Below are 21,882 nucleotides of genomic sequence, written 5' to 3' on the forward strand. Positions count from 1 at the left end.
CTTTGAAATGCACATTATTGTTTAATATCTGTGTATTACAAAGAGACTGCAGCTAGGGGATCTGGCTTTGTGCGTTTCGGCAATGTTGCCGCCCTTAAATATGGATTGTCAATGTTGGGATTCTCTAAAATGGCTTTGTTGGTCGTTGAGTTGGGCTTTATATCATTTTCTGGTTTGACTTCCTTTTCTGGCTTTTCGGTTTTTTTCTCAGGTTCATCATTGCCACCACCACTGCCGCTACCTTCACCATTGTCATTGCTTTCTCCTTCTTCATTGCCACTTTCATTCTCATCATCATCTACGTATACAAAATTAACAATCATTTCGAATTTAAATAAATATTAAAAATATATGTCCAAATACCTTTACAGTCTTCTGTTCTATTGGCCACTAAATAGTGGTATTCTAATTCCTCAAAATCGAATACTTGGTCTGTGGGATTCAAAGCAGCTAAATAAGTTGGAAATGCTGGCTTGCAAGCAATCACTGAGATATATACATAGATAAATAATTGAAAATTAATCATGAATATAATTAGATAAACAATACTTACGAGGAAACATATTGTCTTCTGTATCAAAGAGACTGTGCGTCTCCGAGGTTTTTGCCAAGAACTTTGTCAGTGCCTTTTCGATGTCTCTTTTCTGGGTAGCCGCCTTTTCTCTAATAGCTTCGTATTCGGTTACAGGTTGCTTATGTGTCTACAAAAACAAATATCGTTTTTCACGAAGAAAAACTAAAAAACAACATATTTAATCTTACCGGTGTTCTAACGTAGGCATGTGGATCGGGGAAAAGCGGCAAATATGGTAGGATATGTGGCGGATGCTGAGATTTTGTGCCAGCTTGTAATAGTGGCAATTGTTTGTTTGATTGTTGCTGTGGCGGCATTGATATGATTTGCCGCCCTTCCCGTTTGGCGAAAGCCTCAATCCCCTGTAAAGAAATTCCCATGTTCACCAGAGCCACAACAACATCGCCAACCACCGGTATTGTACGCCCCGAAAGTTCACAATAACTTCTTGCAGATTGTCCTACCTCTACGAGCACTGTAAACAAAAGTGTCTTATAATTATACTTGTTTTAAACTGAACGGGATTCCAACTTACAGCTTTGTAACATTTCCGTCAGTGTTTCCAAACATTCCTTGTCAACGCTGTCGAATCCCTTTTCCATAAGAATTTGAGAAACGGCAACGCTCAATATTTTACGTCTAGCATTGCCGGTAATCTGTGTATTTTCAGTTTTTTCCATTTTTCACACAAATTTTAAATACGAATAGAAAATAGGTAGACCAATCCACCAATCCGAGTGGTATGAAAAAAAGATAGATAAATAATGGGCTCAAAACAAAATGTCCGATTGGTATATGTGTTTACGAATGAGTGCGATGCATAGCAGCCGACTGTATAGAAAGAGACATGAACAAATATGAAAATCAGCTGATCATATTAGGGATGCCGTAATCATTTTACAGTAGGAATGTTCGTTTACTCAATAATTTGTACAAATTGTTACTGGATGTTGTTCGTTTACGCAAATGTCCAATAAAAACGAGCATTTTGAGATAGAAAATTTGACAATTGTGTTACTGAGTATTTGCAAATTCTTACTGGGAAAATTTAACTAGTAACAAGCTGTTTTGATATCATTTTAAACAATCAAAACTATATGTTTACAAACAACTTGAATGTTGGCAAAGTTTGTATATTTTGATTTTGTAACTTTAAACACTAAAATGGACAAATAAAACGCAAGGACAATAAAATAAATAATGCAAATAATAGTCTAAAGTCAAAAAATTTTAAATGGAACTCAAGTCAGTTGATATCAAGCTGTTTTTTTAATAAGATGATCTTATTAATAGACCTTGGAAAATAGATTACGAGATAGTAAAGTAGTTTGTCTGTTCCTAATTTTTACTATTTTTTCCATATCATAAAGGAAAAATAGTTATTTTAGAAAAAACTGGGAGAACAGACTAGTTGTGGCTTGTTATGCCAAAGTCGTTATAAAAGGTGCGACTGTGTGTGTAATGTTTTGATAAATATAAACAAATATTTTTATGTGTATAATATAAATAATATATTATATAATATAAAGAAATTTATGATTTGGGACGTCGCGTATTTTGGTAAAATATTAAAAAAAAATTTTCCTTTGGGAGTAATTAACATTTAATTTTGTTCCCTACTGGATACTCGGAAGAAATCATAACCTTTCATTAATATTCACTTTTGTAAAACCAATAGGGCAGCTGCAACAACAACAACTTGTTGGGTATGCACATAGTTCCTTTTTTGTTATCCATCTGAAGTTATCGTACCTTGTATTCTTTTACCATGCCACTATATACATAGAGGTTTACTTGTTGTTATATGATATTGTTATGATTTTATACAAAAAAAAAAATAATTGTATAATTTGAATATTAGTAAATTTTGTTTTTGTAGAATTTATCATTAAAGTGGATAACGAAAGCGCAAGTACAAATAAAAAGAATAATATAAACTATAAATTTGCTTTGCTATTAATTTTTTATTTTAGCTGGCAGCTGTAATCAGCTGTATCGATAAAAACTTTTTACTGGACGGGAGTACTGAGTAAATGTTACTGGAAAAGTAAACGAACACACTTTAAACCATGTTATATGTCAAGGTATATTTAATAAGGTAGCCGCATCGGGCCAGCTGTTGGACAAATAAATGTCAAAAATGTTGTTGTAATGTTGAATCAAAAAATTAAAAAACAAAATTATAAATGAAAATCTCCGAATTTCGAAGAGCTTTTTTGGCACCACTTTTATTAACATTTTCTACAAGAATTTGTGTAAAAAAATCTTGTCAATCTGTTTGTTTTTGCAAAATATTTTTGACATATCAAAATACAACAACCGAAGAAACATGCGGCTACCTTGTATATCTACCTTGTTATATGTAAATGTAGCAAAAACATTGCTGCGAAACCATTTATTGCCGCCGTCACAATTCAATTGGCTTTGGTACATCTATTGTGATTGATGTGAAAACAGTGCAGGTAACATTACACCACACAAAATGTAAACAATATTCAAAATCAAGTTTGACACTTATTTTAACGAATGATTTGTGAAAGCGGGCAAAGGATCAAACGCTTTAATAATGAATTAAAAAGTAATTAACCCATTACATTATATAGCAGTGAGTGAAAGAAAGCAACTAGTGGCAATAACATTTCGAAACTAAAGTCTTCCTTGGCAAAATATTAATATCAAATATGGATATGGAGGAATCAGGTAGTGTGTGGAACAGTCAATTGTTTTTTTTTCCCATAATTCATCACTTGTTTTACCTTCTCTTATGTTAACAGGTGGCATGCATTTTCCAACGTTAACCAATATCATGAATGAACTTCAGGCTGAATTTGAAGGATACAAGTTTACCGTGTATCGATGTGCGGCGAAATTCGTTAAATTGCAGAAGATTGTTTTTAGTAAGTTGTAGAAATATAAATAAAATAAACTGTCTCTAAAGTTGATTTATTTTCTTTAGCCAATAATATACCATATAAATTGGTGCTGGCGGTTATGGATCGACATGGAATGCATGATGATGTGAACTTAATGGTGCCGCCGTTTCAGTTGACATCCCTAATACATGACATATTCTTTGCTTGTGAAAAATTAGGACATTTTACAAAAGTGTCCGCATATTCCTTAGAGTCCGCCACAGCAGTTCTTTCAAATTTCTTTTGGAATATATTTGATCCGTAAGTACAAAATAATTATGGTGAGGTTTTCAGATATGTAATATATGCACTGTACTTGGTTATAGACACCGGCGACATTCCATTTCTTTACTTGAAATAAAAATCACATTCTTACTACTATGTAAACTTTACGCATCCGATCAAATGGTCATGGAGTTTTATAGCCTAATAAAACATCGCAAAACAAAATGTGTGGCCAAGCTTAATTTTGAGTATATGTTAAATATTTTGGCTAAGATATTTTCATATCTTGGAGAAGGAGCAGCATATGGTTCACAAAATATATCTATGGTTTTGGAACAGTGTTATTCTAGGGTGAGTTGTTAAAAGAAAATAATTTCACAAAATATTACAATATGGTTCTTACATTATAACAAGTGTTTTCTAATATGGTTGGAATTTCCTCCTAGTTTACGTTAAACTTAAAAGATCCCTCTTTTTCAATAACAGTGTCACAACCTGTCGGGACTCACCGATTATCAATTCCTTTGTCTATGGACCACGACTCAAACACGATTTCTAATCTATGCAAATTTGATTGCCCTCATAAAGCGAATCGAAGATACGGAAAGACTTATTCATTTGAACACCTGTGCATCGTGTGGTTTAGAAAAAATAACAGGGATTCGTTTCAAATGTCAAACGTGTAAGGACTTATCGCTGTGTTTAAAATGCTTTGCAACTGGCTATACAAATCATAAACATGGCATTGGCCATCGCATGTATGAAGTTTTTACAGAAGTAAGTTTGGTATACGATTATCGTGGCAAGTAATTTTGTAGCGTAAAATATATGTTTGAATTTTCTTTACAGGATATACCACCGAAAAAGTTTTCATACTACTTATCAAAATTGTGTACTGGCGTTTTTTGTACGACCAAAAAGGCTAGTGAGGAAAGCAAAGGTTTTGCCAATGAAACAATAACACAAAACGATACTGAACTTGTAACAATAGCGACAAACAGATCGTCAAACGCATCAACAATAAGTCTTAAGGCACCAAATGCTAAGCCGACTTCTATTGAGAAATCTGCTATAGCGACATCGGAGGAGAAGTCAAAAGTACAACAGATTGATCAGAGTCAAAAATCTGATGTTGATGGTATGACATACATACTTGATTTTTAAAAAAATTTTATGTATACAATTTTGATTATTTTTCCTAGCATCCATAGCCTGTCTTACGACAACAGCATCGACTGCTATAAATGTTTCCGAAAAATTGCAAATTATAATTGACAAACTTATGAATCAAAATGAGTAAGTAACAAGTCAAAAAAAGCAACAAACTTAATGGATAATATGAATTTTTATTTTAATGAAAATAAAAGTATTGATATAATGACCATGTTAATAACTGTTAGAATTCAAATTTCAATTTAGATAAATTTAATTACATATCTATAACTATATACGTTTTATATATAATTATTACAGAAAAGTAGAAGATCAACTTAAATGTATAGATACAACAACACCAGATGAAATGTCTGTTTTCCTAAGAAAACATCAACAATTTCTAAATGATATAATATCTGAAATGAGGAACTTTTCTGTAAGTTTATGAAAATAAGATATCAAGTCTATAAGAACATAGTATTCAATCATTATTTTCATTCACAGCAAACTTCTTCGGATAGTGTGAAAACCTTTCCCACCTCTAGTACACCAAATCGTTGGGGTTATGCTGCCGCCAAATCTCCCAATATGGATAATGTAAGCGCTGTTATCAATGTGCAATCAATATGCGGCGTAAATAATCCTCCAATTAGCTATGTATCTAAAGATAACTTAACACATTCCAGTAAGTTAATTATCCATCTTATATTTCCTATCCAATTCACTTATTTGATTCGATTTATTTCAGTTAATGGAGCAGACATTAATCGCACATACCTAGATGCAAACAAATCCGATTACTCAATCAATGATTTAAGTTCATGGTTTAACCAAAGGCGTTTTTCATCACTTCCACCCATTTCATTGAATTCGAATCAACAACCTCTTTCTGTTCTGGCCGAAGTACCTTCACAAGACGAACTGAATTATTATGGTGTCAATGCACGTGAAACGGAAATGGCTAACTTTAAACTTTTATTAAACAAAGTCAAGGAAATTGTTGATGATTCACACAGTGACAATACGGATTTATCCGAAGCAACCCAGAACTTAGAGAATGTATTGGAATCAATAATAAACACTGCGGAATGTCGGCGAATTAGTTTGAATTAAATTGTAACATGAATAAAGTGTGTAGTTGTTAGTCTAAGAAAATGTAAGAAATACTCCAAGTATTATATTATATAAACAAAAAACGTGCTTTTTGAACCATAAATAGATGGGTGTAAGTATGGTGAAATTGATTTCCACAATATATGCTTAAATCAAACTAATTTTCTTCCTTCAATGTTTTACCTTAAACTCATAGATTTTTAAATAAATTGTGATTAAAATAATTCTCCAATAAATGTTTTGTTAATGCTTTAGACCTTTTTCGAAAATAACCCTTTGCAGTAAAAAGTCATGATTTTTAAATAAAATGTGTTTAAAATAATTCTCCAATATAAGTCTTGTTTATGTTTTGGTACGTTTTTCCAAAAAAAAAAAACTTTTTTTGTTTACCTAATAAAACATTTATATTTGGTCAAATTAATGAAATGTTCCAAAAAATGGATCTTCTTTATTTGTTTTCTCTGTTTGCAATTCAAATAGCTTTAAAATCGTTACGATTCTTCTTCTGCTTCTTATATTACTAGAACTTAGACCAATATAGAATAGAACAATTATAAAATGATCAAATATTTTTAACTAGGTTTACCTCGTGACCACCAACCATAATGGCGAACATTATTGAACCCTTGCAAGTCTTGTTCATTTATAGAACTTTGTATCGGCCCTTATTGAAAACATGATGTGCTGAGCTGAGTTTCAACAACTCCTCTTTGATAAGGCGGGTTATTTCTCGTTTAGCCTTTTGAACAGCTAATTCGCTACAGCTTTCTATTGCCAAATACAATTTACGTTCGCCTTCGGGGGGATTCTTTCCTGGCGGAACATACGTTCCACGCACTGTTAAACCGGCTTCAGAATATTCAGATATTTGAGCCAGTGCTTCTTTGGACGTTACCTTCCAACGTGCCTGTTGTGGGAAGTCATTGATTTCCAGTTCCTCTTCATATTTCGTAAATGAATTAGCTTGATTGGGCAACAGACCCGATCCAGCAGCGTCTTCGTCATCTTTGGGCTGATAGTTAAGTTTATTATTGAGCTTGGCAGCCAACTGTTCTACTACGGAACGGGCAGTAATCATTGGCTGTGTAGCGCTGGAACCCTTTAATATGGCTTCGGCTGCAACTTGTGTACAGGCCTTGCCGTCAGTGCCCAAATTCTTGTTGGTACTAATTTTCGATGCCAACCGCTTGGCTAACTCAAGTTTATCAGAACCAACAGGATTGGAGGCTGACGTAGGATTTGCACTAGCAATGACTGTACTGCCAGCCGTAGGTGTAGCGGCTACCACAGTAACGGCTGGAGTGGGCACAGATGTATCCTTCACAGTGCGTTTAGCTGCAAATAGTTGCTCAATTTGTTGATCAATGTCATTCTCTATGTCTTCTTCGTCGTCAGAATCGGCTAGACCAAGTGCTGCCTTTTGTAGTTTTTTGCTTTCCTTGGCCGCATTTGCCTCTTGTTCGTCAAATTTGAAACCCTTGCCACTGAAACCACCGCCGGTGTGTACTTTCTTTCCTTCCGCTTCCTGGCCAGCCTTGTATTCATTCCACAGTTTCTGCAACTCTTCGGGAACTGGGGTCTCCGAAAGTTCTAATGCCCGTATGATTTCGCCCGCATACCGTCCTTGATCATATGTTAGGAAAGTCCAGGCGCTACCTTTTTTACCCGCTCTACCCGTTCGACCACATCTAAATAAAAATAGACATCAATATGTTTGGTTCAGGATCAAAAAAGAATATCCAATGGAGTCAATTAGAAATCGCAACATACCTGTGAACATAGTCCTCATAATGATTGGGAACATCGTAATTTACAACTAAAATCAAATCCTTGACATCTAAACCGCGTGCTGCTACAGAGGTAGCTATTAAAAGACGCACCTTACCAGATTTAAAATCTAATATCGTCGAGTCTCTGTCGAATTGATCGATTCCACCGTGCAAACTCATGCACGGGTACGAGGCCTTCATTAGGTCTCTCAGGAGGATGTCGGCGTTTTCTTGTTTATCGACAAACACAATAATGCTACCCTTTTCTTGGTAAATGCCCAATAATTCCAACAGTTTGAAGAACTTGGCATCGTCTTCCATAACGGCGACATGTTGTTCTACATCTTTGCAGACGACAGATCGGCCACCAACTATTACTTCGATTGGCTTCTTGAGAATGCGACGAGCTAAAGCCTCCATTTGTCTTGGAAAGGTTGCACTAAACATTACCGTTTGACGATCTGGCCTTACATTATCAATGATACGCATTACCTGAGGTTCGAAACCCATGTCGAACATACGATCGGCTTCGTCCAAGACAATGTATGTAACACGGCGCAAATTAGTCACCCGGCCCGAATTGGCTGCCAACATATCAATCATGCGTCCTGGAGTACAGACGATTATTTCGGCGCCACGTTTAAGCTCGGCGATTTGTTCAAACATGCCTGTACCGCCATAGACGCAAACAACGCGCAAATTCAAGCTCTTGGAGAACTTGCGGATATCCTTGCCGATTTGCATACACAATTCACGGGTTGGCGCCATTATAATTGATATCGGTCCATCACCATCTTCCAGTTCTGGCTGATCGAGGATGTGCCTAAACATGGGTAAAATGAATGCTAGCGTTTTGCCACTGCCAGTTTTTGCAATACCTATTAAATCTCGCCCAGACATAATAGCAGGAATCGCTTGGCACTGGATGGGTGTTGGCTTGTCAAAGCCCAATTTACGTAAAATATCCATTTCCTTTTTGCTAACGCCACACTGTGCCCAAGTCTGAAAGAAAGGAAGTGGTATTAGAATCAAGTGACCATCGATTATCGGAAAAGTTACATTAAAATGCAATTAGAAAAAATCCATACCTTGATGGGCTTAGGACAACCTTTGCCCTTAACCTGTACACCTTCCAATTCTGCTCGATACTTTTCAACTTCCTGCTGTGTCATTCGGGCCAATTCGGGAACCTCAACGTAAAAGTTTTTACGGAATGGGGCATATTCGACGCCAGAATGATCAATTTTGGGTAAATCTTTACGATGTTTATTAGCCAAGCTGGCTGCAGTGTCTTTGATATCTTCCAGTTCTTCCTCGCTGGAATATTCCAAACTGTCCATATTCTGTTCGATTAATTCTCCCTTATTTTTGTTCACCGTTGATTTCTTTTTGGCCATGCCGGTCAGAATTACAACGCCCTGTTGTTTTTTGGGTTGTGTAATGATATGATTCACCTGTCGCACTTCTTTGGCAACCTCTTGCATATAGGCATCCAATGGATCAATTTCGTCGTTATCTTCGGCCGCAGCAGATTCTTTTGCAGCAGCAGCAGCCTCCTTTTTAGAGTATTCCTCTTCCTCTTTGACCTTTTTCATCTGTTCAACTTTGAGTTCCTCTTCTTCCCTCAGAGCTTCAATTTTTGCTTTGGCTGCAATAACGATACTCTTCGATGACTTTAATCGATCAACTTTCTCATCCTCATCGTCGTCCTTGGGCTTCTTGATGCGATGGAATTTCGAAGGCGGTGAATCGGGTTCTTTGCTGAGATCGACAGTAGTAATAGAGTTGTCCTCTTCTTCGGATTCATCTTCAAGACTCCACTTTTTGGAAACAATATTTGTAGTGGGCGGGGGCAATAGCGATTTTAGATCTTTCTTGTTAGCTTCTAATTCTTTAAGTTTTCTTTCAGCACGCCAACGTTCAATGCGCTCTCTACGTTTTATCATTTCCAGTTCCAGCCGGCGTTGCTCTTCCTCTTTGTCGATTTCTTCCTCTTCGGGCGAAGAACTGCTCGAATCCTCATTTATGACAATTGTTGTGGGAGGAGCAGATTTTGTCGTTTGGGTTTCTTCTATGTTCTTTTCACGAACAATTTCCCGTTGTCGTTCTCGTTCTCTGTCCCTTTCTCGTTCACGATCCCTTTCACGTTCTTTTTCCCGTTCCCGCTCTCGTTCTCTTTCCATTTGACGTCTGTTAATAGAAGAAAGATGAAAATCGATAGCAAATTGTCAAATATGTTACTCACTGTTTTTCCCGTTCATATTCCTTCAGCTTTGATTGCGAAGGAGACTCCCTTCGGCGTTTTTCATCTCTTCTTCTATCAAAATCTCGATGGTCACGTTCATTCCGATCTCGTTTTCTTTCGTCTCGGTTCCGATTACTGCTGCTACTTCCGCCATTTCCATTACGTGATGATCTGTCCTTTGGTGACCTACTCCTACTCCTTGAATATCGACGTTTTCTTTCACGATCTCGTTCACGTTCCCTTTCGTAGTCTCGGTCTCGATCACGTTCCCTATCCCGGTCACGATCCCTTCTAAAATATAAACAGATATTATATATGGGATGAAAAAAACTTGACTTCCAATATAACATTGAATAAACTGGGCACCGGAATACACAACACATTTGCCCTGAGCTCAAAAGAACCGATGACCACAGATTATTCCAGCAATTGTAGGCAAGCATTCGACATATAGTGTTTTATGCAATAATTCACAGATTGATTGAAATTTACAAAATGCAATTCTTAAACGTTTAAACGATACACATTTCAATCCATCGACTACTACCAAACCAAATCAGTGGCTGTACTCACCCAGAGCTTTTTGACATTTTGTTCTTAAACACCGATTTCTTGGATTACGTGTGGACAATAACAACTGCAATATAATTGTAAAATAAATTATTTCTGATAATCGTTTGACAATTTGCAAATCAAGAAAATGCCGGAATAATGATTGAAGCCTTCAATCACCGACTGAAGTGAAATTGAAAAACGTTCCACGTGCTAACGAATGGGAGGAGAAGACAAATGGCCGATAAAGATGAACTCAAAATGGTTAACCGAAAGTTTACGAATGAGGTGGGATGGAGACTAAATAAAAACCCGGTGTTGTTTACAACACATACACTCACAACAGCTGCAGTCAGAGAACCGAGTCATACTGTTAATGAATGACGGCGTTGTAAGCATGTTGACAACGCGTGCGGTTAAAGTCGAAAATCAATTTCGATCGAAAAATCGAAAAGTCAACTTTTTAGTCAGAGGCAAAAATCGAAAGTCAACTTTTACTCTCGACTATGGATCCCTATAATGAAACCTTCAATCAATCTATTTTAACATATTAGCGTTACGAATCCAGTGCCATGTATGTGCTAGTAATTTATTCCAGCTGCATATCAGCTGCTTATTAAGTTTACTGTCAGAATTCAATATTGTGAATTGACTTCCATTATAAAAACGTAAACAAAGTCCGGATTTTTTGACAATATACTGAAGAATTTACAGCTGACTTTCGGTAGCGTGGTGACCCTTTTAATAAATCTTGACAGGGGGTTTACACAATAAACTTTTGTTAACAACTCTGCTGAGTTCTTAGGAAAGAGAGGTAGTAAAGTGACAAGATATTTAAAAGAGAATCGTAAAAAGTAGAAGTAGAGTTACGAAAGGTGTAAAAATTAAATTCATTTCATTTAGTCCTGATTTAGATTAGTCGAGTTTACTTGCGGCAATTTTTATCGTTCTCTTTTGAACTTGCTTCATGCGTCTATACAAGGCAATTCGGTTTCAAAAATATTTTTTTATTTTGACATTTTGTGACAATGTTCTGGATTGGTATTTCAAATTACTGACACTACAAACAAAATTATACGGCGTTTACATTTTACCGGATTTCGTTAACCCAGTGGGTTTAACTTATCAATTTCATTGTATATATGTCTGCTTTTCCACAGGCAAATTTTTATTTGGCAAATACTGAGTTTGTAGGCGAGAGGGGTGCGAGGAAGAAAAACAAAAATTTGCCTGTTCAGAATTTGCCGTACACGCAAATTCTGCTTTGCTCTGTTCGCTGAAAACAGTTTTGTTGACATTTCCTTTTGAACCTATTCGTTTTACTGACACACAGGCTTTTGTTTACAAACCTGTTGCTTTAATTTGTGCAAGTGAAATTTAATTTTTAATTTTTGCAATTTATATAATAAAATTATATAAAAAATAAATAAAATATTAAAAAACCTTTTTTTTGACGTTTTTTTCTTTCTTTTGCATTTTGATTCGCAAATTTGGCAAAGAAAAATTTGCTAATGGAAAAGCAAGCGAAAATTGCAAAGGAGAAAAAAAAATTTTCCAAATAAAAATCTGCCTGTGGAAAAGCGGACTATGTCAAATAAATCTTCATAGAGTAGGTTAACCCGGTAAAAAGTTCTAATGTAAACGCCGTATTACAAAACGAATTGGCAAAAAATTGCCGGTACGAACATTTTTTTTTTCAATTTCTATTCCCCTTGGCCCTCTCTCCTACAAACAACGACTTGCCTCAAGTAAACTCGCCTAATCTAAATTGGGACTTAAATTTCAATATATTTCAATACATACATAGAAAAAGCCACCTTGAGAAAAATTGTAAACAGCAATGACCTACCTTGTAAGAGCACGTTTAGACTACTAAATCCACTCGATTTCAAACGTCAATTCCATAACGCATAATTCACGTTAATCCTGTTCATAAAAATCTAGTGGATTATAGTTTACGTATACGCTATGGAATTGACATTAGAGTCGAGTGGATTTCGCAAATCTAAATGCAGTTTAAATGTATTTTTATATTTTTATGTCAACACATTTGAAATAATGGCTCTCAGTGTAAAATGTTCGCACTTTGGGTCGCCCTGTATGAACTAGTTCCTTCAGTTCGTTGCGGGAAAATGCATCAGCTGATTGTCATTCTTCCATTCCCTCTTTCTACACAATACAGTGCTATCGGCGTTATGCATCACCCTCTCATCCGTAAGCAATACATTTAACGGCCATTTTGCTTTGAGTTTGTTTTTCACCCATTCTCTTCTTTCTCCTTCTATTCGTTGCATGTGGAACGCTTTTTATTTAGATCGGCGTGACAAAAGTGCTTTGTACTCATCAACTTCGTTTGCCTTCGTTAACAAAGGTGAACACAAAGAGGAACTGTATTTTGTGAATTTTTATTTTTTCCTGCTTGCAATCAACGTCATTTGGCTTAGATTAGAAATACGTGTTAACTGTTAAGGCTATTCGGTTGACACTCAGCATTTGTTTCTTTTCATTTGTTTAAAAACGGCTTCAAAATTGGCAAAATAAGGAAAAATAAGAAAATGAGCTACAACGACAAGAACGATGGGATTACCAAAGATGAGTGGATGATGCGTTTGGAACAATTTCCGTTTAAGCAGGCAGACATGAATCGGCTAATTATGAATTATTTGGTAACTGGTGAGTTTGTTGGCAATCAATGAATTTAAATGTTGTAAATATATCAAATTTGTGATTTTCTAGAGGGTTTCAAAGAAGCGGCAGAAAAATTCCAGGTTGAAGCTGGTTTAATGGAACCCTCCGTGGAGTTGAATTCTTTGGATGATCGTATACTGATACGTGAAGCTATACAAAATGGACGGATCCAAGAGGCAACACAGTTGGTAAACCAACTACATCCCGAATTGCTAGACAGTGACAGATATCTATATTTCCACCTGCAACAATTGCAATTAATTGAACTAATAAGGTATTTTGTGTGAATTAGATGCATTGTAGTGGTATTAAATGGAATATTTGTTACATTTTTTCAGAGCTGGAAAAATTGAGGAAGCCTTATCATTTGCCCAGAGTCGCCTGTCGGAAGCCGGAGAAGATATACCAGAAGTTTTGTGCGAACTTGAACGTACCTTGGCATTATTGGCATTCGAAAAACCTCAAGAAAGTCCATTTTCGTATCTTCTGGAACAGTCGCATAGACAGAAGGTAGTATGACATATGCAATTATCTTAAAAATTTTATATGTAGTAACAAACTTTTTGTTGTTTTAGATCGCCAGTGAACTTAATGCGGCTATATTGAAAAGTGAGCACAGTGCTGATTCTACGCCAAAAATAATGTTCTTGTTGAAGTTAATAATGTGGGCACAGTCAAAGTTGGATGCCCGCGAGGTCAATTATCCAAAAATGAAAGATCTTGAAAATGCTATCATTGAGCCTAAATAAATTCTTAGTTTATCACGAATGAACAAATATTATTTGCAATATAAATGCGAGATATTGAGAAGAAAGTAAATCATTAGGAAATCACATATAATTTTAATGTACCTATTATTACCATTATTTAAAACATTTGTTTACATAACATATTTCAACCCGTAGTTTTTAAATAAATACAAAACATAACATACGAAGCTAGTTTTATTTATGTTTGGGATAGAAATTACGACTTATATGAAGTAATGTTGCCGTGAATATTCAGATAAACACGCAATAGGCATTAGCAATGAACAGGAATAAACCTGCAAGAATCCACTATATATCAATGCTTCTTTTATAAGTTTCAAAAATACCCCCAATGTTAATAAACTACAACTTATTCGTGACATAATAAAAACGTGTATTTTCTCAAAACAAATTATAAAAGATGCATAATTTTTTTTAATAAACAATTTAAGATATTTATAGACAAAATGCGATTTACACTACCAGCCAAAGAATAGATCCATAGCTTTGTTCATTATTCCCGAACTTTTTTGTGGTGCATTAGAATTTGCCACAACCGATGTATCCGTTTGGGCACTCTTATATGCCGTTTGCGCCAAGGGACGAACTTTTTGCACGGTAGGTCTGTGGAAAAAATAAAGAAAATTAGCTTTGTCAATCAAACATCTTGCAAAAAAAACTTACTGTGTATTCGCTTCACAAAGATTCTCTTTATCGATTATTGCTTTATCTTTGCACTGGGTCACACCTATCATTATATTATTGGCTAAAATCTTTTCATTATAGTTAAGGGCTTTATCACACTCAAGCCTAGACGAATATTTCAAATGTACCCAATTTCCATTCTGAGAGGGAAACACTTTATCCACAATGGTACCACATTGAGCGAAATGCTGCAAAATAACGGGAGTGGCGCTAGATGGAAATCCAAACACAGTTATCCAGAATTCTGTATAACGTGGTGGCTGTGGACACTGCATTTGTGATGAATTTATACCAGTTGTTATATTGCCTGGTGTTCCCGGCAACATAGGTGACATTACACCTGGACGTGACATATTGAATGAGTTGTTGTTATAGGATTCATTGTATTGGGACTGTATGCTCTGATTTAAGCCGTATGCTGCTATACTTGTATTTGGATGACCCATGACTGGAGTCCCAAGTTGTGATTGGGTTGGTAAATTTCTCGTTGGTGTTTGTATCTGATTGCGTTCACTTCGCAAGGAATCGAAAAGACCCTGTGTTGGCGGTCCAGATATGCTCGAATTGTGATTTTGTATTGGGGTACCGGGGAAATTTGCATTTTGACCAACCGATGGTGTTTGATAGCCACCAAATAGTGTTTTTTGACCCAGAGTGGATCTGTTATAATCTTGCTGTGGCGAATTGGCGCCGGGAGAAGTAGCAAATCCAAATGAAAGATTCCTCGCACCGGCTTTGTTGGGAGAAAGCGTGTTGTTTCTGGGTGTTGTTGGTGTCTGTTGTTCCCCTAATAGAAATGATGGCAGATATGGATTAGTTGCAGGGCTGCCGCTTGGACTCCCGAGTGCCATGGGTTCCATTTTATACAATAATTTAATTTAACGCGTTATGGAGGGAATTAACTAAAAATTCGATGAGCATCTGCAGATGTCAACAGTCAACGCTTTGAATGTTTGATCGCAGCTTGCAAAAATATTTTGTCGGCGATAAGTTCAATATTGGCGGCGTCAGACACATGTATGGCCTGTTCCCGTACTGCACGAATCATGGCACAATGAATAGGTAGTCCAGTTAGAGCAGCTGATGTCTTGATTAACTGTCAAAGAGCGTAATTTCCACTTGAATTCGATGTGCATTGTTGACAACCATATGAAATATTATAAGGAAACATTTGACAGAAGGTCGAGACAAAAACAAAGACTTTTGTTTTGATACATCACCTTATTATTGCATCATGGCAGGAATCTACTAGATTTTACAATATTTGTCGATACCATAAAGGAAAATTCGTTATCGTAGTAAAAAGTAGTAGATTCTTGCAGAACGGGAACTGACCAGTTGTTGATGCTCGAATGCAAGGCATTCGATTACCTTACTAAATGGTAATCGAATCAGACATACGACAAATATATTTTGCAATAACCGATTCAAAAATGTTTTTACACAAATTTATTCAGAAAATGGTAATAAATGTGTTGCACTAAGAAAATCTTTAAAAACAAGGGATTTTTCATTACAATTATTTGGTTTTAAATTAGAACAACATTTCTGACATATACTTGTGCCAACTGCTAAGCTGATGCAGTTACCACACTAAAAGGGGAAACACATAAAATAACGTCAGGATTCGCATGTCCTGAATTCTCGTTTGTGTTTCCTTGCTCAAATTCGATACTTTAAACTATGGTGTTACCAAAATTGCATTAAGCAATTTTACTTACGACATTTGTCAGTTTGGGAGCGAGAGAAGTGAAGGGTTGCCATTTCCAAATCTCACCTGCAAACTATAAAATTGGAGTAATTAAAATTTCTTAATTTAAATCCGGAATGTGTTCCCGTACTCAAAAACTGGTAATAAACGTTTACATTGAACCGGATTTATATATATATATATATATATATAACGGAATTGACAATTTAAACCCACTGGGTTAACGAAATTCGCTACAACGTAAACGTACATTTAGAAGATGTCTTGCCAATCGATTCGATTTATAAATTTTGGTACTAAATTGTAGATGCTAGAGAGCTTTTGGACTACTCACTCGATTTCAAAAGTCAATATCATAGCGTATACGTTAAACCTGTTCTCAAATCCAGTGGATCATATTTGACGTATACATTTGAGATCGAGTAGATTTCGTAAATCTAAACGCAAATTTACTACAAAATCATTTTTTTGCGTTATGGGCGTTATGAGCTGTTACTTTTTCTGTAAAAAATGACAGCATTTCTTGTATTGTTCTGCCTTGGTTACAAAATTTAGTAAAATGTACCTGGTACAATTATACAATTGGTCTGTTCCCGTACTGCAAGATTCTACTCGATTTTGCCATTTTTTTCGATATTATAAAGGAAAAAAGTGTTATCGGAGTAAAAAATAGTAGATTCTTGCAGTAAGGGAACAGACCAAATGTAACTGCAATACTGATTTGTACACATATTTCAAATAAAAAAATACGATAATGCAATATGAGCTTAACAATCGGGCATGTTCTTGCCAAGGTAGATATACAAGGTAGCCGCATCGACGAATTTCTACAACAAACATCGGTTGTTGTATTTTGATATGTCAAAAATATTCTGCAAAAACAAACAGATTGACAAGATTTTTTTACACAAATTCTTGTAGAAAATGTTAATAAAAGTATTGCCAAACAAGCTCTTCGAAATTCGGAGATTTTCATTTATAATTTTGTTTTTTAATTTTTTCGTTCAACATTACAACAACATTTTTGACATTTATTTGCACCAACAGCTGGGCCGATGCGGCTACCTTATTAAATATACCTTGGTTCTTGCATTCACATCAACGACAGAAGTGCACGCCGAGGTGTTCTGTAACACACTTTACACCCATTTGAGGTGTACTCTTTACATTTACATTTTCATAGTGAGAGTCGGGTGTATTCATGTTTTTTTTATATAAAAGAATATTATTTTTGAAATAAAAAATGCATATGATGATAAATTAACATATTATTATTGTTTATAATTTGTTTAAAATCACAAAATTAAGATGAAACGTCATAAAAAAACAATTTTAAAAAGATACATAGGTTTGTGTTGCATTTATTCCGAATGAATCTCTCGCTTGACACAAACAGCTGATTTGCAATAAGATCGTACAAGATCGATAAGATCGTACTAGATACGGTTACCAAATGTTCCCCTTAAATCAATCAACAAATTAATGACAATTAAGAGTCTTTCATACATATATTAAAAAATAATAATAACATTATCGTTAGAATTTACGAAATTATTAAAAAATTACAGAAACAATGTTAAAAACGAATACAGTTTATATTGTGTGGCAACACTATTTCTGCAAAGTGCCATGTCGGCGTATATTTTTGTCGCAGTTCGAAAATTTAAATTCACGAATATATAGGGAACCTGATATTTATTTTTGCTATATTCCCAAATCTGCAGACGATGGAAAAATATACTATCACATTTAATTTTTTTCTGTACCGGTTTTACCACCATGAATTGACATGAGAATTTAACATTTATACATTATCAAATCAAAGAAATCGCAGCAGAATATCATTGTTTTTGGTTTACAATTTAATTCAATTTCCTAATGGGAAAATGTGAAGCCAATCCCTTTGCGATGCAAAATTCCTATTTTGTTTTTGTATGAGTTACCTCTACATATAGCAATATCTAAGTATGAGGAAAGATCTGGAAACTATACAATAATAAATTTGCAAGATTTTCATTCATGTTTTTCAATTTTATTCAGAAAATTCAAAAATATTACATTTTGAAAATAAATAAAATTAATTGATACTTTGTTTTATTGTTTACATTTTTCGACATATCTGAATGACACTTGTGTTACATACAATAACAATTTTCTATGTGGTTTGAAATATGTCAAATATAACAACTTTTTCCATTTTAATGGATTTAGTTTAAAGGGCCCCATACACTATACATCATGCCGTACAGCATTTATCATAGTATGTTTATTTTTTGAAAGTTTATTTATGTATGTGTGACACACACAATGCATGAAGAAAATCAAAATAGTTTTGATTTTGAAAATGAAACCCTATCAATCTGGTGAATAATGTTCATTTTGAAAGTTGTCAGTAAATAATTTTGTGTACAAAAATAATAGAATTGTGTCGGAATAAAAAAAATAACTCACTTTACGACTCAAAATGCAATTTTTGGCACAAAAATCAATTTTGTCTCACATATACAAAAAGGGGTTCATCGGCATGACGGGGGTCCTTAATAATATACCAGAAAATCTCTATCTTTTGGCATTTTCTTTTCAGATTTATGGATTTACATTGATTAACATGCATTATTTTGCATGACAGATTAGTGTAAATCCACTATAAGAATATTAATAACAATTAAACCTTGCCATATTCATTGTATAAATCCATTGTTTGTATGGCAACCTCTCGCAATTGTCACGTCAACAAAACGTCAACAACTGCTTGTGGAAGGTTGGACCAACTAAATCCATTGAATAAATATTTACATTTAGTTTTTACTTCCAAAAATAGTTAGGAATTTGGCTCAAACACCCAACAACAATGCTGTGTCAATATTAGAATAAGTCTAGTTTAGTTAGTGCACATAAATTATCCAAGTGACAAGTTGATGTTTCAACGTTAAACAATATTTAATTACGACGTCCTCTGGAATTATACAAGAAGAAACGAATTATGAGTGGAGTTGCGAAACGTACGGGCTCCAGGCATGTCTTGGTTGTGTTGACGCTATGCATTGTGTGGTACATAATTTCGTCCAGCAACAATGTAATTGGGAAAATGGTGCTAAACGAATTTCCGTTTCCAATGACGGTGACAATGGTCCAACTCTGCAGCATCACATTGTATAGTGGTCCATTCTTCAATTTGTGGAAAATAAGAAAATACCAAGAACTACCCAGAGGATACTACCTAAAGTTGATTATTCCCCTGGCATTTGGTAAATTTCTGGCCTCGGTGACGTCTCACATTTCTTTGTGGAAAGTTCCTGTTTCTTATGCTCATACAGGTACATAATAAGCAGCGGATGGAATCGTCTTAATGACGTGTTCAATTCCGTTAAACACATGCTATTTAAATGATAATCTCTATGTTCATATTTTTGCAGTTAAAGCCACAATGCCACTGTTCACGGTAATACTTTCGCGCTTGCTATTCAAAGAAAGGCAATCAACAATGATATATCTGAGTTTAATACCAATTATAACGGGAGTCGGAATTGCTACTTTGACGGAAATCTCATTTGATATGTTGGGTTTAATATCGGCATTAGTATCGACTATGGGTTTCTCACTGCAAAATATATTTTCGAAAAAGGTAAGTTTGTAATTGAAAAATACATTAACTAATTGAGGAAAAAGTCAAGTTGTTTTTTTAAAAACACATAATTATTAATTTTATTTTTCTCTACTTTACGATAAAATGTAAATATTTGTATAGGTTCTCAAGGACACAGGAATACATCATTTGCGTTTGTTACATTTGCTTGGCAAATTGGCATTAGTTATGTTCCTACCCATTTGGCTCTATATGGACAGTTTCAAAGTCATTCAACATCCTGCTATTGTAAGTCAACAAATTACTGTGCTGTTAAGATTATTAATTTTCTTTTTATTATGCCTTTCCAGACTAATTTGGATTATCGAGTGATCGCATTACTTTTTGCTGATGGTGTTTTGAATTGGCTTCAGAATATAATTGCATTTTCAGTTTTGTCATTGGTGACACCTCTAACGTATGCAGTTGCAAGTGCATCAAAACGGATATTTGTGATAGCTGTGTCACTGATTATTTTGGGAAATCCAGTAACGTGGGTGAATTGCTTTGGCATGGGCCTGGCCATTGTAGGCGTATTATGTTATAACAGGGTAAGGATATTACATCTAATTTTCACTTTTTTAACGAGATAACTGATTTGTTTGTATTTGTAATTTCAGGCAAAGCAGGTAACAAAAGAGAAACCTATAATACCAACTACAACGAAGAGTAGTATCAATTATACCCCCTTACAAAACACAGTGGATCCTTATTATCGAGGTTCTGCTTTAACAAATTACAAGACAACGAATGGTTACAATTCAAGCACCACAAATAGTCTCTTAGCCAACGGAAGCGGGATACCCAATGGAAGTACAACTCGACTTTTATTTGTTTAGTTTAATAAAATTTTAATGATGATTTTCAGTAATAAGATTATAAAATGATTTTAGGCAATTTTGTAAATATGATTATACAATTATGTTAGCGACAAAAATTACGAGCCATTTTCTAAAGCTACTGTTGAAGATATGTTTCTAGTAATTCATCACAAATTCAGTTAGTGTTTGTTTTAAGTCAGTATTTATGAGTGTATATGTTTTTTTTTTTGGTTGTTGTACGGCTGTTTGCAACTTGTTGATGTAGATGATCATTACATCAGTCTGTGAAGCTATAAAAAATAAACCCATCTTTATATCGTATTGTTTAAGAAACATGCTCCATTGTATATAGACGAAGAATATTGTAAACTATTTAATAAATGTTGTTTATTAAATACTACTTGAAACAAGTAAATATTCAAAATATTTTTTATTATTAATTCAATGAAATTAATGGATAATTTATAAATGGAATGATTTTAGAGTTGATCATGAATGCATGGAAATGTGTACTGTCTTTTGCCAGATATATAGGAAGTACGCGATTACATGCTTCTGATCCAGCTGGTTTGAATTGGTGACGAACCATGTCTTTGGAACAAACCTCGTATATTCTAGATCACATTGGAATTCTAAAGAAATGGATAGGATATTTTTTATATAGAAAATCGCATGGAAAGTCAAATTTAGTTCAATTCTGTTCAGATAGTGGAATATTTTATTTAATTTAATCTTTATGATACACCAAAGTTACATTCATTGTGTAGCACATTTTTTACAATAAGAAATGCCTTTGTTTTGTTTTTACCTTACCGCCGTTTGGGAATAATTACTTGCACATTTTACATTCATATATAACGGTCCTTTTATATCCAACTTTTTGCTGTAATGATTCTGATTTTACATTTCCAACTACAACCCATGCTGTGGCGGGTTATTGTAATTTATGGATAATTAATGGAATGATTTTGGAGTTGGGCTTGAATGCATGGAAAAGTGTATTTTCGTTTGACAGAGATATTAAACCCAGTCCGCGAC

General features: G+C 34.8%; 6 protein-coding genes across 6 annotated transcripts; 3 read left to right on the forward strand and 3 right to left on the reverse strand.

The window, feature by feature from the left end:
* Positions 1–35: 35 nt before the first annotated feature.
* Positions 36–1,267, reverse strand: LOC133324553 (transcription initiation factor TFIID subunit 8). Its single transcript, XM_061533394.1, has 5 exons — positions 1,110–1,267; positions 763–1,049; positions 554–701; positions 364–486; positions 36–268 (listed from the first exon to the last, which is right to left on the reverse strand). Exons 1-5 carry the CDS (start codon positions 1,252–1,254, stop codon positions 36–38), a joined length of 936 nt encoding a protein of 311 aa, XP_061389378.1. The 5' UTR covers positions 1,255–1,267.
* Positions 1,268–3,348: 2,081 nt separating this feature from the next.
* Positions 3,349–5,986, forward strand: LOC133324552 (dystrophin-1). The gene is made up of 10 exons (XM_061533393.1): positions 3,349–3,471; positions 3,531–3,747; positions 3,813–4,062; positions 4,198–4,488; positions 4,561–4,735; positions 4,787–4,828; positions 4,914–5,007; positions 5,185–5,302; positions 5,371–5,551; positions 5,615–5,986. Exons 1-10 carry the CDS (start codon positions 3,354–3,356, stop codon positions 5,977–5,979), a joined length of 1,851 nt encoding a protein of 616 aa, XP_061389377.1. The 5' UTR covers positions 3,349–3,353; the 3' UTR covers positions 5,980–5,986.
* A 635-nt stretch (positions 5,987–6,621) lies between these two features.
* LOC133324559 (probable ATP-dependent RNA helicase DDX46) lies at positions 6,622–10,583 on the reverse strand. The gene is made up of 5 exons (XM_061533400.1): positions 10,567–10,583; positions 9,994–10,284; positions 8,837–9,938; positions 7,750–8,750; positions 6,622–7,667 (listed from the first exon to the last, which is right to left on the reverse strand). The coding sequence occupies exons 1-5, from the start codon at positions 10,581–10,583 to the stop codon at positions 6,623–6,625; spliced, it is 3,456 nt and encodes a 1,151-aa protein (XP_061389384.1). The 3' UTR covers position 6,622.
* A 2,445-nt stretch (positions 10,584–13,028) lies between these two features.
* Positions 13,029–13,989, forward strand: LOC133324550 (glucose-induced degradation protein 8 homolog). The gene is made up of 4 exons (XM_061533392.1): positions 13,029–13,218; positions 13,282–13,507; positions 13,572–13,743; positions 13,809–13,989. The coding sequence occupies exons 1-4, from the start codon at positions 13,101–13,103 to the stop codon at positions 13,980–13,982; spliced, it is 690 nt and encodes a 229-aa protein (XP_061389376.1). The 5' UTR covers positions 13,029–13,100; the 3' UTR covers positions 13,983–13,989.
* A 469-nt stretch (positions 13,990–14,458) lies between these two features.
* On the reverse strand, positions 14,459–15,558 carry LOC133324560 (nucleoporin Nup35). The gene is made up of 2 exons (XM_061533401.1): positions 14,667–15,558; positions 14,459–14,606 (listed from the first exon to the last, which is right to left on the reverse strand). Exons 1-2 carry the CDS (start codon positions 15,545–15,547, stop codon positions 14,462–14,464), a joined length of 1,026 nt encoding a protein of 341 aa, XP_061389385.1. The 5' UTR covers positions 15,548–15,558; the 3' UTR covers positions 14,459–14,461.
* Positions 15,559–19,218: 3,660 nt separating this feature from the next.
* LOC133324549 (solute carrier family 35 member E1 homolog) lies at positions 19,219–20,888 on the forward strand. The gene is made up of 5 exons (XM_061533391.1): positions 19,219–19,715; positions 19,815–20,023; positions 20,147–20,272; positions 20,335–20,574; positions 20,644–20,888. The coding sequence occupies exons 1-5, from the start codon at positions 19,382–19,384 to the stop codon at positions 20,860–20,862; spliced, it is 1,128 nt and encodes a 375-aa protein (XP_061389375.1). The 5' UTR covers positions 19,219–19,381; the 3' UTR covers positions 20,863–20,888.
* Positions 20,889–21,882: the final 994 nt, after the last annotated feature.

The sequence above is a fragment of the Musca vetustissima genome, unplaced genomic scaffold, assembly GCF_032173495.1.
Source record: "Musca vetustissima isolate MV318-11 ecotype Yass unplaced genomic scaffold, APGP_CSIRO_Mvet_v1 utg23908, whole genome shotgun sequence".
NCBI lineage: Eukaryota > Metazoa > Arthropoda > Insecta > Diptera > Muscidae > Musca > Musca vetustissima.